Below are 15,673 nucleotides of genomic sequence, written 5' to 3'. Positions count from 1 at the left end.
GCTTTTATGTGTTCCGATCATTCCCGTCTTCCTTTTCTCCAAGAATGGACTTTGAAAAACACCATTATTTCAACGTTACTGTTAGAGGTATATCTGTTCCACATCTGGGACAAGGGACAAAGGGGATTAAGAGAGAAATGCCAATTATAGCAAAAGGTTAACAGAGGGCTTTAAGTGAACCAGTGATAATTACACTCTTCTCTATTCCATAGAGTGGCAAATCCTCATGCAAAAAGCTTGAAGAACCTTTTTTTGTTTTTCCATGAACCGATCTGACGACTGTTTCCACCTGTGCTCACCTAACAACCTCATCCCACCTCCTTCCTCCCTTGCCAGCTCCTCCCCTGAGCCTTCCCAGGTTGAACCCTGGGGAGCCCAGCCCTAGACTCTCCTTCCCAGTCCACACCTCTACCCACTCACCCAGGTTGCTGTTTACTTTCAAGCCAGTAACTGGGTCTCCGGGCCAGACCTCTCTCACCTGAGAGGACTGGGTGCAGAGGTGTGCTTGGGATAACCAAGATCTAAAGCAACCTGCCTTCAACATCTCAATTTAAAAGGTTAATATGTTGCAAATCTAATGAACTCCTGATTAATTAAAATGCTGATAGAGTAACTGTTTCAGTTAATTGAATGTTTTAATTAAGTAAAGGTTCAGCCACTTTTAAAAATACATTAGCACACATCCCAACTTAGTAACGCGGTATTCGGGACATATTTTAATTTCTGATTTCTCTTTTTCTCTAAACTGAAAGCACCTGCATGTCAGAACCATAAATATCTGTACGCTGAGTCTTAGGTTTGGATTATTCCACAGATAGAAACTATGCAAGAACTGGGCTGAATCAGCATTGCCTCCAGGGCTCACTTGGAATTTACTCTAATCCCAACATTTAATTTACCTGCATTTTTTAAAACCTCTTTTACATAAAAGGAAACTTGAAAGGAAACACCCAATATGAATCCTATAGGAATAAAAATTCATAAAGGGTACTGAAGCAAGAAGAAATGAAGATCTATCAAGGGGGCAAAGATGCGGGGGGAAAGCATACAATTTCAAGCTTCAAGAGCAAATGGGTGACCTCTTTTAGGGCTGTCGCTGGTTTTGAGGAGAGCTCTGGAGTAACAGGAGGTGTTTCTGTGGTGTTTCACAAAGAATCAAGGCAAGTGTTTACCTGGAGGAGTTTGCAAGGACAGCGTGGCTCCAAAAATGCTAACCCGGGTCAGATGAGTTTGCTCTCTGCCAGGTTCACCTGCCCCTCCCCTGTCAGCCAGCCTACCCAGCCCAGCATCCCTGGGGCTTCTGGTCTACCAGGCTGACATTCTGAGAAATGTCTTCAGGGTGTCTCTGAAGTCCAGCAAGTGCTGAGCCACCCTTGTGGGCCTCAGCAACTAGGCCTGCGTTGGCCAGTGAGTGAGGTCCACACAGGTAGCCGCTTTGCTTATGTAAAGATTTCAGAAGTGAATGAGACCATTCTTCTTCTTCTTTTAATATTTTTTTTGGCTATATGTGGACACAATAGCTTTATTTTATTTTTACGTGGTTCTGAGGATAGAACCCAGTGCCTCCCATGTGCGAGGCGGGCACTCTACCACTGAGCTACAATCCCAGCTGGAAACCGATATTCTTGGTTAACACACTGTGTCCATTCACTGTCACAAACACAGAACTGCCACAAAGTCTCCAATTATTTCCACTTTGCCTAACAATGGTCATAGGTAGGTACCAGACAACTTTAAAAATTTGCCCAGACCACAAAAGGTAAGCTATTCAACAAAAAACTGGATTCCCTCTAGGGAAATCGGGAAAGCAGATAAATTAAAACTGAAAAGTTGGCTTATCAAAGACAATATTGATATTCCCTCTTCGCTGGATTTCTCTCCTCTTAGAGGTGCACTGGGTGGGGTCAGCCTTACTGAAGTTCTGGAATCTCCATGTGCCTGAGAAAGGGCTCCGCTTCCCAGTGTTTCTGAAGGTTCAAGTCTGTGCTTAGCTACAGTTAACAGGGGCCCAACGTCATAACTGAAGCTCAGCCACAAGTCAGAGAAATCAAACTTCCAGTTTGAAATAATAACAATTTAATAGACAAACAAGACATCACAGTGAATAAAATAGAAAGCATTGCTCTTTCTCCATTCAACAGCACGAAGAGCCTGTTGTTGTTGTTGTTGTACATTTAAAACTCTTTAAACCAAACAGCTTACTGGAAACCAAGGGAGGAGACGGCCACGAGGCACAGACACGACTTCAGCACTGCAGACGTCATACAAATAAGCGAAGCGCGGCCCCACGTCCAGCTCTGTCGGGAAAGCTCATCGCGTAACTCACCCGTTTTCTCATTTACACTTCAGACAAATGAGTGTTTCTTAAAAACCTTATAAATATATAAATCCAAACCACAAAACATCTCTTAAACATTATTTTACTCAAAGTACAAATGGATTCCTGGAAACTGCATTCACAATGCGACCTAAGCTAGGTTTTATGGAATCGTCAGTGTAGTTAGTTGTACGTTGGGGCTTAAATTCACTGGGCCACATCCACATAGGCTTTCTCATCCTACCTACCTCGGGCACACAGGTTCTTAAAGTTAATAGTTACTTAATGAAAATCAAACTGCTATTCTAGGTAAGTATCCCTTTTTCCTCAATAAGGAGTAAGGAGATTGGAAATGGCCCTCTGTAACTATTTCACGCCACAAATATTTCATCATAGACAAGTTAAAGTCGCCTTAGTAAAGCCCTTTTCTAAGAGTTGCAAATGTTTTAATGTCAATCATAGATAATGGTTTAAGACACTAAAAAGCTCCTTTATTTATTTTTGCCTAGTTTCTGTGAACATTCTATCTCCCGACCCTGAAGCCTGCTGGACCGTTTCTTCTCACCACTGTGTCCATTCACTTCCCCTACACCGTCAGGAGTGCAGACTCAAGTCACAGGGCTTCCGCTTCTATCTGAAATTAACGTAGAACTTGAATCTGTTCCAAGACTGACCGGACACGGCAGGGGCCCAGGTCCAGCTGCCCCTGGCTTCCACTTTACCCCGAGGGTCTTTTCAGGAGGACGCCAGCTCAGCCTGTCTCTGCCCACTGCGTGGCCCAGACTTGCAGGCACAGCGCTGCACCTACCCCCAGCCACTGTACACAGCACCACTCGGCCCAGCACAGCGCATCTTGGGCTAGCGCTTCACACCGTGAGCGAGGGCATCTCCCTAACTGCTTCTGGGTTTTCGTTGCCAAAATTCACCCCAAATTGTTCCGGGATTGAGCTAAACAAGTCCTAATCAGACTTTTTAAACAATGGGAAGAAAAGAACATCTTCAAAACCAAAGAGAACAAGTGAAACGGAAACCTGCTCAGGGGAGGGGTGGCCGGCTGATCAGCGTGGCCGGAGCCCAGACGACACTAAGGTGTTCTGGGAAGAAGGCGTCCACCAGCAGGGCTGCTCTCTGAGAAGCCTGGGGAGAGAGGAAAGCCAACATGGGGACAGTGCTGTCTCGGGCAGACGCCACCTCTGCCAGGCAGGCTGCTCTGGTGGACTCCCCAGTGCTCTGCACTCTCTTTAGAAAGTGGCAGAACAGGCATTCGGCCCAGCCACCCACGGGAGTAAGATGGAGCGTCCTCCTGGCAGGCAGTGTGGAGGGAGGGCCCCTCAGGGGAGCAGCAGACCTGGGTGACACCACCTCAACACAGAAAGCACCTCGATACACGGGGAGCACGGAGGAGGGGCACACACTGGGCACATGTGTCCACACACCTCGGCAGAGCCTCTGTGACTTCGACAGGAGGAACCAGGCCACCAGGGCCTCTGGCAGCCCAGCACACCTCACCTTGGGGGGTGTCTGGAAGACCTGGGGGACCCCTCAGGGCTCCACGAGGGCCGGGCCTACACAGCTGCCTGGCCAACCCCCGGGAGAAGTGGACAACCGCGCACACGGGAGCACCCACCAGTCCACACCTGGATGGGAACAGGCCACAGACCTAGGACCCAGGCTGTTCCAGCCGTGAACAGAAACCTTAAAGAACATGAAAGAAAACACACCACGAAGTGCCCGACCCCCACGACCCCCAGGGCAGCGTGTGCACTGCTGGCTTTGCCTATGGATTACGAGGGAAGTGACATACAGTCCAGAAACTCGTGACAAACGCACTGGCAAAAGCCGTACACCATGAGGATGACAAGGCTCGAAGGGACCAGGCTGACAAAGACGACCCCAAGGGTGACTTTCTTGGACACCAGTAAGTAGATCCCTAAGGGCAGGGAGCTGAAGTAGAGCAAGCCCAGCAACCACACCAACACCCGGATGGACGTCTGAAACAGCAGGGACGTGCAGTTCCACACGGTCCAGTTGTGGGACACGGTGGTGACAGAGTCGAAACTCGCAGGCCTGTAGAATTCCACCACGGGGCTGGCGCTCAGGGACGTGGCGCTTTCCCTCTGCACCTCCATGATGGTGATCACCAGGCAGTTGGAGGCCGTGTGCGAAGGGCTGACCAGGGAGGCCAGCCTCTTGGGGGTCAGCAGCAGCTCGGTGGGGTTCTCCGGCAGGCACTTCTTCCCTTTGCCGCCACAAGTCAAGTTGACAAGGATGTTGTTGTCGTCGGGCAGGCTGCTGACCTCGTCATCGGGCAGGCACGTCTCGAACCTGCAGAAAGGGCAGACGATGACGCCCTGCGGGGAGTCCCCAAAGTCGATGATCTTGTAGAGGCACTTGGCACACACCCGGTGGCAGCAGCCCAGCACTTTGGGCTTCCTCTGCCTCAGGTTGTACCGGCTGTAGCAGATCTTGCACTCGAGCTCGTCGGAGCCCTGCGACTCCACGGTGTCGTCGGGGGGCTGGCTGGCCATCCTGCCGGCCTCCGCCCCTGTGCTGAGCTCCTGGCGGGGAACAGCTTGCACTAAGGTGTCCCTCGGAATCTCATTTCAGCTGGACCCGCAGGGAGGCGAAGAGGCTGGGCCAGTGGCGACAGAAACCCAAATCCTGCAGGCATGTTCAGCTTCCACTCGCAGCTCCCCGCCTCACAGGCATGTCTGCAGAGCTCACACGAAGGGTCTGCAAAGAAAGGAAAACACAGGCTCTAAGGTAGTGAAGGTGGGCCAACAGGCGAGTCTGAGACCATAGTGAAGGGGGGCCAACAGGTGTCTAAAACCATAGTGAACAGGGGCCAACAGGTGTCTAAAACCATAGTGAACGGGGGCCAACAGGCGTCTAAAACCATAGTGAAGGGGGGCCAACAGGCGTCTAAAACCATAGTGAACAGAGGGCCAACAGGCGTCTAAAACCATAGTGAAGGGGGGCCAACAGGCGTCTAAAACCATAGTGAAGGGGGGCCAACAGGCGTCTAAAACCATAGTGAACGGGGGCCAACAGGCGTCTAAAACCATAGTGAACAGGGGGCCAACAGGTGTCTAAAACCGTAGTGAACGGGGGCCAACAGGCGTCTAAAACCATAGTGAACAGGGGCCAACAGGTGTCTAAAACCATAGTGAAGGGGGGCCAACAGGTGTCTAAAACCATAGTGAAGGGGGGCCAACAGGTGTCTAAAACCATAGTGAATCGGAGGCCAACAGGTGTCTAAAACCATAGTGAACAGGGGCCAACAGGCGTCTAAAACCATAGTGAACAGGGGCCAACAGGTGTCTAAAACCATAGTGAACAGGGGCCAACAGGTGTCTAAAACCATAGTGAACGGGGGCCAACAGGCGTCTAAAACCATAGTGAAGGGGGGCCAACAGGTGTCTAAAACCATAGTGAATCTGAGGCCAACAGGTGTCTAAAACCATAGTGAACAGGGGCCAACAGGTGTCTAAAACCATAGTGAACAGGGGCCAACAGGTGTCTAAAACCATAGTGAACAGGGGCCAACAGGCGTCTAAAACCATAGTGAACAGGGGCCAACAGGCGTCTAAAACCATAGTGAACAGGGGCCAACAGGTGTCTAAAACCATAGTGAACAGGGGCCAACAGGCGTCTAAAACCATAGTGAACAGGGGCCAACAGGTGTCTAAAACCATAGTGAAGGGGGGCCAACAGGCGTCTAAAACCATAGTGAAGGGGGGCCAACAGGTGTCTAAAACCATAGTGAATCGGAGGCCAACAGGTGTCTAAAACCATAGTGAACAGGGGCCAACAGGCGTCTAAAACCATAGTGAACAGGGGGCCAACAGGCGTCTAAAACCATAGTGAAGGGGGGCCAACAGGTGTCTAAAACCATAGTGAATCGGAGGCCAACAGGTGTCTAAAACCATAGTGAACAGGGGCCAACAGGTGTCTAAAACCATAGTGAACAGGGGCCAACAGGTGTCTAAAACCATAGTGAAGGGGGGCCAACAGGTGTCTAAAACCATAGTGAATCGGAGGCCAACAGGTGTCTAAAACCATAGTGAACAGGGGGCCAACAGGCGTCTAAAACCATAGTGAATCGGAGGCCAACAGGTGTCTAAAACCATAGTGAACAGGGGGCCAACAGGCGTCTAAAACCATAGTGAAGGGGGGCCAACAGGTGTCTAAAACCATAGTGAATCGGAGGCCAACAGGTGTCTAAAACCATAGTGAACAGGGGCCAACAGGTGTCTAAAACCATAGTGAATCGGAGGCCAACAGGTGTCTAAAACCATAGTGAACAGGGGGCCAACAGGCGTCTAAAACCATAGTGAAGGGGGGCCAACAGGTGTCTAAAACCATAGTGAATCGGAGGCCAACAGGTGTCTAAAACCATAGTGAACAGGGGCCAACAGGTGTCTAAAACCATAGTGAACAGGGGCCAACAGGTGTCTAAAACCATAGTGAACAGGGGCCAACAGGCGTCTAAAACCATAGTGAACAGGGGCCAACAGGTGTCTAAAACCATAGTGAAGGGGGGCCAACAGGCGTCTAAAACCATAGTGAAGGGGGGCCAACAGGTGTCTAAAACCATAGTGAATCGGAGGCCAACAGGTGTCTAAAACCATAGTGAACAGGGGCCAACAGGCGTCTAAAACCATAGTGAACAGGGGCCAACAGGTGTCTAAAACCATAGTGAAGGGGGGCCAACAGGCGTCTAAAACCATAGTGAAGGGGGGCCAACAGGTGTCTAAAACCATAGTGAATCGGAGGCCAACAGGTGTCTAAAACCATAGTGAACAGGGGCCAACAGGCGTCTAAAACCATAGTGAACAGGGGGCCAACAGGCGTCTAAAACCATAGTGAAGGGGGGCCAACAGGTGTCTAAAACCATAGTGAAGGGGGGCCAACAGGCGTCTAAAACCATAGTGAACAGGGGCCAACAGGCGTCTAAAACCATAGTGAAGGGGGGCCAACAGGTGTCTAAAACCATAGTGAACAGGGGCCAACAGGCGTCTAAAACCATAGTGAACAGGGGCCAACAGGTGTCTAAAACCATAGTGAACAGGGGCCAACAGGTGTCTAAAACCATAGTGAAGGGGGGCCAACAGGTGTCTAAAACCATAGTGAATCGGAGGCCAACAGGTGTCTAAAACCATAGTGAACAGGGGCCAACAGGCGTCTAAAACCATAGTGAACAGGGGCCAACAGGCGTCTAAAACCATAGTGAAGGGGGACCAACAGGTGTCTAAAACCATAGTGAAGGGGGGCCAACAGGTGTCTAAAACCATAGTGAACGGGGGCCAACAGGCGTTTAAAACCATAGTGAAGGGGGGCCAACAGGTGTCTAAAACCATAGTGAAGGGGGCCAACAGGTGTCTAAAACCATAGTGAATCGGAGGCCAACAGGTGTCTAAAACCATAGTGAACAGGGGGCCAACAGGCGTCTAAAACCATAGTGAATCGGAGGCCAACAGGTGTCTAAAACCATAGTGAACAGGGGGCCAACAGGCGTCTAAAACCATAGTGAAGGGGGGCCAACAGGTGTCTAAAACCATAGTGAATCGGAGGCCAACAGGTGTCTAAAACCATAGTGAACAGGGGCCAACAGGTGTCTAAAACCATAGTGAATCGGAGGCCAACAGGTGTCTAAAACCATAGTGAACAGGGGGCCAACAGGCGTCTAAAACCATAGTGAAGGGGGGCCAACAGGTGTCTAAAACCATAGTGAATCGGAGGCCAACAGGTGTCTAAAACCATAGTGAACAGGGGCCAACAGGTGTCTAAAACCATAGTGAACAGGGGCCAACAGGTGTCTAAAACCATAGTGAACAGGGGCCAACAGGCGTCTAAAACCATAGTGAACAGGGGCCAACAGGTGTCTAAAACCATAGTGAAGGGGGGCCAACAGGCGTCTAAAACCATAGTGAAGGGGGGCCAACAGGTGTCTAAAACCATAGTGAATCGGAGGCCAACAGGTGTCTAAAACCATAGTGAACAGGGGCCAACAGGCGTCTAAAACCATAGTGAACAGGGGCCAACAGGTGTCTAAAACCATAGTGAAGGGGGGCCAACAGGCGTCTAAAACCATAGTGAAGGGGGGCCAACAGGTGTCTAAAACCATAGTGAATCGGAGGCCAACAGGTGTCTAAAACCATAGTGAACAGGGGCCAACAGGCGTCTAAAACCATAGTGAACAGGGGGCCAACAGGCGTCTAAAACCATAGTGAAGGGGGGCCAACAGGTGTCTAAAACCATAGTGAAGGGGGGCCAACAGGCGTCTAAAACCATAGTGAACAGGGGCCAACAGGCGTCTAAAACCATAGTGAAGGGGGGCCAACAGGTGTCTAAAACCATAGTGAACAGGGGCCAACAGGCGTCTAAAACCATAGTGAAGGGGGGCCAACAGGTGTCTAAAACCATAGTGAACAGGGGCCAACAGGTGTCTAAAACCATAGTGAACAGGGGCCAACAGGTGTCTAAAACCATAGTGAACAGGGGGCCAACAGGTGTCTAAAACCATAGTGAAGGGGGGCCAACAGGTGTCTAAAACCATAGTGAACAGGGGCCAACAGGCGTCTAAAACCATAGTGAAGGGGGGCCAACAGGTGTCTAAAACCATAGTGAAGGGGGGCCAACAGGTGTCTAAAACCATAGTGAACGGGGGCCAACAGGCGTTTAAAACCATAGTGAAGGGGGGCCAACAGGTGTCTAAAACCATAGTGAAGGGGGGCCAACAGGTGTCTAAAACCATAGTGAACAGGGGCCAACAGGCATCTAAAACCATAGTGAATCGGAGGCCAACAGGTGTCTAAAACCATAGTGGGGGGGGGCAACAGGCGTCTAAAACCATAGTGAACAGGGGCCAACAGGTGTCTAAAACCATAGTGAACGGGGGCCAACAGGTGTCTAAAACCATAGTGAACAGGGGCCAACAGGTGTCTAAAACCATAGTGAAGGGGGGCCAACAGGTGTCTAAAACCATAGTGAAGGGGGGCCAACAGGTGTCTAAAACCATAGTGAAGGGGGGCCAACAGGCGTCTAAAACCATAGTGAAGGGGGTGGTCAGGTGTATCTAGAAGGGCTCCACAGAACTTTCTGAGCCCCAAGGACAATGTGCAGTGGCCCTAACAGGGTCAAATCCCATCATCTCTTCACGCATTTCTGTCTCCAAGCCAGAAAATTGTCACTTCCTGTAGCTGCTTCAGTCTACAAATAAGCCAAGAAGGTGGGAGTAAGAACCCTGTGGGTGTGGCACAGAGGGGCATGTGTCCCTAGGGTACTTGCACACATGCTGGCCTCTTTGAGAAGAGAGTGAAGGTGTATCCCAACAGCACACCAACTCAGAGGGTGCTGGTAGACAACAGGTGTCAGGTACCTCCAACAGCCCGGCAGGCGCAGAAGGCACAAGGAAGCAAAAGGCCACTAACACAGGCACTAGAGACAAGTCGAGGTACTTCCCAATGAAGAGACGTAAACACGGACGGACGAAGTACATCGGCCACACACCACCACTCCTGCACGGCCACCAAAAAATGGCCACGCTCACCTACTCGCAGGCCTCAACCCAAAAATGCTCTATGACACCCAGTACAAAGTACTCACAGTCTTGTCACTAGTAATAATAATAATACTATCCTCAGTGGCTTGGGACAAGTGGCTGAAGACTGGGTGGGGGGGTGGTGCGGCTGATGCGAACACTCAGCTGTCAATCATCAGTATTAATGAGAGCAGAATGTGGGAAGTCTCCAAATCCTTTTCGTTTAGTTTTCATATACATGATATTTTTGGTAGCCTTCTCTTAAATTATGCTTTGCTTGGAAAACATCGAAATGTATTTGAGTTTCTGAGCACAACCCTGAGCCACGCGAGCAGAAGGCTGTCACAACATTTCTGAGAAGCAGAGCGCAGCTACGCTAGAATTCAAACTCTGTTGTGATCCTACTGTGTTCCTGGAAAAGAGGCCGTGGGTACCTACACCTGGACAGTCTTTCAGAATCATGAAGAGCTGGCCTGTGCGTATACATCATCTTCCTCTTTGTTTATGACTTTTGCTAATTTTTAAATCAATTTCCTGATCTTCAAGGATGTCTAACGGATATCCGTGGCAAGATGCAGACTTGCAAGAAAAAGGAAGTCAATGGAATCTCTGGTGACAGCCAAAAACATAGGTAGGATTTTAAAAAAAAACACAAAAACGGTGTACTGTACTTCAGTGCCCACGTACCAGAACTGCGGTCCTGAGCCACACTGTGGCTCCAGTGTCTCACACACAAACACGTTTCTTTGGTGGCTTTCCTTCCCCAGGCCCTAATTCCTCCTCCACTCCAGAGCTGACCCGTCCAGGACACACGCCGTGGTGCTGCAGGGCAGGGCTGGACCTCGCCCACAAATCCCCTCGGCTGGCAGGCTTTCCTCCTCCTCCACGGCCAAGCGGCCGCAAGCTGCTCTGTCCTCACTCCTCCTGGCCCTGCCCAGCTTCACGGGATGCCCTCGCACTGGGCAGCAGACCGGTGACCGACTTCCTTCCCCGATGCGCAGTCTCCTGCAGCCCCGCCAGGCACACGCAGGGCAGGCACCGCGGGTTCTCCCTGCGCGCTCGGCTTCACGCCCCCCCAAACCCCCAAACCCGGCCTCCCAAGGCTGACTGCAGGGGGGATGACAGGGACGGCCCCCTGGCCACAGGAAAGGACTGCGGTGTGCAGGGTCACAGGAGGGCGCAGACAGCGCACCGGGGGAGAGGAGGGCCGCCAGGAGGGGCACGGGGCATGGAGAACCCGGGGCCGGGGGCTGACACAGGAGCCCATCCAAGGCTGCGACCTCCGTGCCAGCTTCCAGCCCTAGGGGGAGGGGCGGGAACCCTGCCCCGCTGGCTGCTGAGAGTCCTGAGAACCGAGTCATGTGGTGACAGCCCTGAGCCACTAGGAAACTCGGCATGTCGCCGACGCGCCCCGTCACGCGGGTTCACGTGATCGCGATGCTCGTGTTCGCCGAGATTCACACTCGGGCTGTCAAATGTCCAATCAAGAAGAGACCCGCTCTGATTCTAAGGCCACGCTGGCAAACTCGCCCCTCCGCGTGAATGTCGCCTCTGAGGGGCACCTCCAGGCGAACCTCCCACAGGTGGCCCTGCCGGCACCCCTGAAGGGCGCGGCATGACTGTCCCTTCCTGGAGCAGAAGCGCAGGGCGCCCGGCTACCGCCTGTTCCTGGGAGGAACTCACCTGCCTCGCCAGACCCCAAGCTCCCTCAGAGGTCCTGACTTCTCTTGGAAAGACCCTCCTGACCTCGTGGAGACCTCAAATACACGAACGGGTCCTATCTGTACTACTGTACTCTGAATTTTGCATCTATATTCAAAATAAAGTTGGTCTCTAGAATGTTTTCGTACTCTCCTGGGTTTTGCCATTAAATGTGTCCTTACTGTGTAAATGAATTAGGAGCTTTGCAACTTCTCCTGGAAGTTTAAATGATGATGAAAATTATTTGTTCTTTAAAAGTCACATAAAACACAGCTGCAACTCCACGTGATCCCACTGCCCTTGTCAACGGCAGATCTTTAATCACTTTTCCATCTCTTTACCGCTATGGTCCTGTTCAAATTATCCACTGCTTCCTGAGTTGGATTTGGACTTTGATATTTGATAAGAAAAAAAAGTCCATTTCTTCTAGTTTTTCCAATTCTTTGTCTCAGAGTTGAAGAGCATGTCTCTGCTACCTTCTTTAACCAGCCCTGCATCTCTGGGTATGCCCCCTTTCTCACCTGCAGTCTTCTAAATATTTTATTCTTTAATTTCCTAATCAGACACAAAAACCCATTATCTATTTTATTATACTTTTCAAAGAATCAGCTATCGATGTGCTTGTCTTTCTATTTTTACTTCATTAATTCCAGCTTTTCTCTTTATTATTCCATCTAACTTAGTTTGTTGGGACATTCTTTTTCCCATTTCATGATAGAGATACGCACTGTCCTTGTGTTTAAATAATAAATCTAAAGACTGTGACTCTCCACTGGCTGAAACTTCTGGAATAGATCCTCCTATTGATTTCCAGATAGCTTCTCATTTGACTTTTGATTTCTCCTTTGATACAAAATAATATAAAGTGTTTTAACTTCTAAACAGCAAAATTTCTTTTTATTTCCTTCTGCTGTTTATTTCTGATCTTAATGGATACTGATCAAAGAATGAGCCCTAAGAACATCTCTTTTCCTTTGAATTTATCAAGATGCTCTTTGTAGTCTGCATATGATCCATTTTCCTAATTATTCCAGAAAAGAACATTCTGTTTTCAAGAAATACAAGATTCCCACATATCTACTAAATATAACTTATCTATTTATTCAGTTTTTCTGCCTTACGGTTTACACACGGCTATGGCAGGGGAGAGAGTGGAAGAGGTTTATCAAGGGTCTCAGCGTGGGGGTATTCACATTTCCAAGAGTGTTGCTCTACTGACTTTGGACTGGTGTTTTACATATGAGCTTCATCTTCTTTATAAACTCTTTCTTTTCTTTTCATCATTAAATTAAATAAATTAAATTAAATTAAATTAAATAACATCTTTCCTTGTCCTATTTATGCCTTAAACTGAGACACCACCTTGCCTTAACCTAATATTGCTCGTTCTACTGATTCTCGGCATTTGCCTTATGTCCATCTTCTATTGCCTTATTTCAAGCATTTCCTATAAACAGCTTGAGGGTTTTTGCCGAGAGCCACAGCCAAGTCGGGATGGCCTCTGGCATTTTGCTAGAAGTAATGGTTGAGAGGAGAGCCACATTAAGATGATGCTGGATTGATTCAATTGTATATAGACCCCTGCTGTCCACCTCAGGCGCCTGCTACTTTGGAGTTCTCGCGGGATTCCTGGGGAGTTTGAGTAGGTTGGGAAGTTCTGGTGGAGGGAGTTCCGGTTGGTGTGGTGTTCCTGGGGGCCGAATGGGTGGCATTCGGGAGAGTTCCGGGGAATGTGCGTGGAGTACTGTTGGAGTTCAGGCAATAAAGTTTCCTGTTTGAACATACAAGTGCTTTGTGGCAGCTCAGTGATTTGTGCCAGCCAGACTGCAGCATTTGGTGGCCTGTGCAGGGAACACCTGAAGCTTGGGGGTAAGTGAAATTGCTCGCCCCTGAGGGAAGGCGACAGAATGGGTGACCACTTCAAAAAACAATGTGTTCTTGCTTTGATTTGTTTTGTTTTTGTTTCAAGCTGCCTCTCCCTAGAACTTTCTCAGGCAAACTGGGAAAAATGGTTGGCTCAAGGTTTGAAGTTGTTCGCCCCCGAGGAAGAGATACAGATAGACCACAAAAATACATTTCAAGAAAATAGGAAAACTGATACTTTCGTTTTTGTTTCATTCTGTTTCGGTTTTGTTTTGTGTTGTTGGATTGCATTATCTTTATAGTAGATTAGAAATTAGTAAAAAACAAACCAAAAGAGTGTTAAGTAAATTGTTAGAGGTTCAGACTATGGAGGAAGACATTTTAGACAAAGTAAAAGAGAAGGTCTCTCGAGCTAGTCGGAGGTGAGGCAAAGAACCTCACCCTCCAACTGGTGCACAGGCCAAATTTGGGGGCCAACAGAGGTGAGGCAAAAAACCTCACCCCCCCCACTGGTGCAAAGGCCTATCCACAAGTATGGTTGTTTGCTGTACCGGTAGTCAATGACGGGTAAGATCCAATTGCAGTGGTACCAACCTAAGACAGTAGGCTGACGCCTTGAGGTCAGCTCATCTGATGACCGGTAGGGACCATATGTAGTATTAGACAACCTAAAACAGGCACGGTCCCTAAGCCACATGCTTGGTGTTTAATTAAACAGAATGGGGGAGATGCTGAGAGCCACAGCCAAGTCGGAATGGCCCCTGGCATTTTGCCAGAAGTAATGGTTGAGAGGCGAGCCATTAAGATGATGCTGGATTGATTCAATTGTATATAGACCCCTGCTGTCCGCTTCGGGCGGGATTCCTGGGGAGTTCACGTTGGTTGGGGAAGTTCCGGTGGAGGGAGTTCCGGTTGGTGTGGTGTTCCTGGGGGCCGCATGGGTGGCATTCGGGAGAGTTCCCAGGGAGTGTTCGTGGAGTGCTGTTGGAGTTCAGGCAATAAAGTTTCCTGTTTGAACATACAAGTGCTTTGTGGCAGTTCAGTGATTTGTGCCCTGCCAGGCTGCGGCAGGTTTTGCTTTTTAACTCAGTCTAATAGTATCCAATTTTTAATGGGAAAAAAACAGTTCATTCACATTTGATGTCAGGACTGCTGTATGTGATCTTCCTCCTCCTCCTCACTTGAACTGACTGCATCTGGAAGGTTTTCCTTCGTTATCCTCCCTCGTCTGCAGGTCTGTCCTGCTCAGCGTTATGTTTGGTGATCTTCCTTGGAGCATTTTCACTGGAGAATGAACGGCCGATGAGAATCCTGAATCCTGACATAATAACAGACTTCCTTCATCCTGACCCTGAAACGGCCCCTTGGCTGCGAGGTCCTCAGACCGGGTCTTCTTCACCTTGGTCTACAGAAGTCACTCCATCACCCTGCACCACGGATGAGGAATCTGTGGCTAGTCTGATATTTCTTCATCGTAGGTAATTTTCTCTCACTGTCCGGAAGCTTCCAAGATTTTGCTTCTCTTTTCTGTGAGTTTGAGAACTTTCCCAGTACATGCAGAGGCATCGTTCCATAAATCTTCCCAGGAACCTAAGTCATTTGAATTATGGACTCAAGTCTTGGTTTGGAGCTCAGGAAATGTGTCTGTTACATTTATCTGACTGCTGCCTGTTCTCCATCTGCTCCTTTCTCCTCCGGCTCTCCTGGTACCCACGGGCTCCACTTCCAGAGTCTCCTTTATCTACTGGTTCACACTCCTCTGTTTGGGTTCTGTGCTTTCTGATTCTCTCATGGACCAACGAGGCTAGTGATCAAGTCTCACGACTGATCACCTACTTCAACCACTCTGAAAGCCGCGCCTTCCATCTCTGGCGTCCTTCTGTCCGGCAGCTACATCTCCCGTGACTTCCTAGGATTCTGATCAGGTCGTCATCTGCCTCTGGCGGCCACTCAGTGGATCCAGCCTGTGTCCTACCTGCCCTCTGGTCTTCTCTGGCTGCAGCGCCACCATTTCCCTTTGTTATACTGCTGGGGTCAGCCTGAGACCAAGTGACCGCAGCTCTGTGCGTGGTGGTCAGCGCACGCTCTCGGCCCCCGTGACAGAGCACTGCAACCTGGGGGCTCGCTGCCAGGACTACTCCACGGCAGCAGAAGGGCCTTCCGCTCAGAGCCTGCGGGACAGGAAGGACGCGGCCCAACCGGCCATTTTCCCCTGGTCTCCGGCGTCTCTAGTGGCACGCACACACACA

At 49.7% G+C, this 15,673-nt stretch overlaps 1 protein-coding gene across 5 annotated transcripts in view; it reads right to left on the bottom strand.

Annotated features, from left to right (window-relative positions):
- Positions 1 to 2,059: 2,059 nt before the first annotated feature.
- Positions 2,060 to 15,673, bottom strand: part of Rnf182 (ring finger protein 182) — a 98,600-nt gene continuing 84,986 nt past the window's right edge. For all 5 annotated transcript variants that reach the window (XM_078020558.1, XM_078020559.1, XM_078020557.1 and 2 more), the window contains one exon: positions 2,060 to 5,050. In XM_078020558.1, the coding sequence (XP_077876684.1) occupies positions 4,102 to 4,845 (744 nt within the window). In that variant the 5' untranslated portion in view covers positions 4,846 to 5,050 and the 3' untranslated portion in view covers positions 2,060 to 4,101. The remainder of the gene's footprint in view (positions 5,051 to 15,673) is intronic.

Source organism: Ictidomys tridecemlineatus, chromosome 8 (genome assembly GCF_052094955.1).
Source record: "Ictidomys tridecemlineatus isolate mIctTri1 chromosome 8, mIctTri1.hap1, whole genome shotgun sequence".
Taxonomy (NCBI): Eukaryota; Metazoa; Chordata; class Mammalia; order Rodentia; family Sciuridae; genus Ictidomys; species Ictidomys tridecemlineatus.
This window is presented reverse-complemented; position numbering and strand designations above follow the sequence as displayed.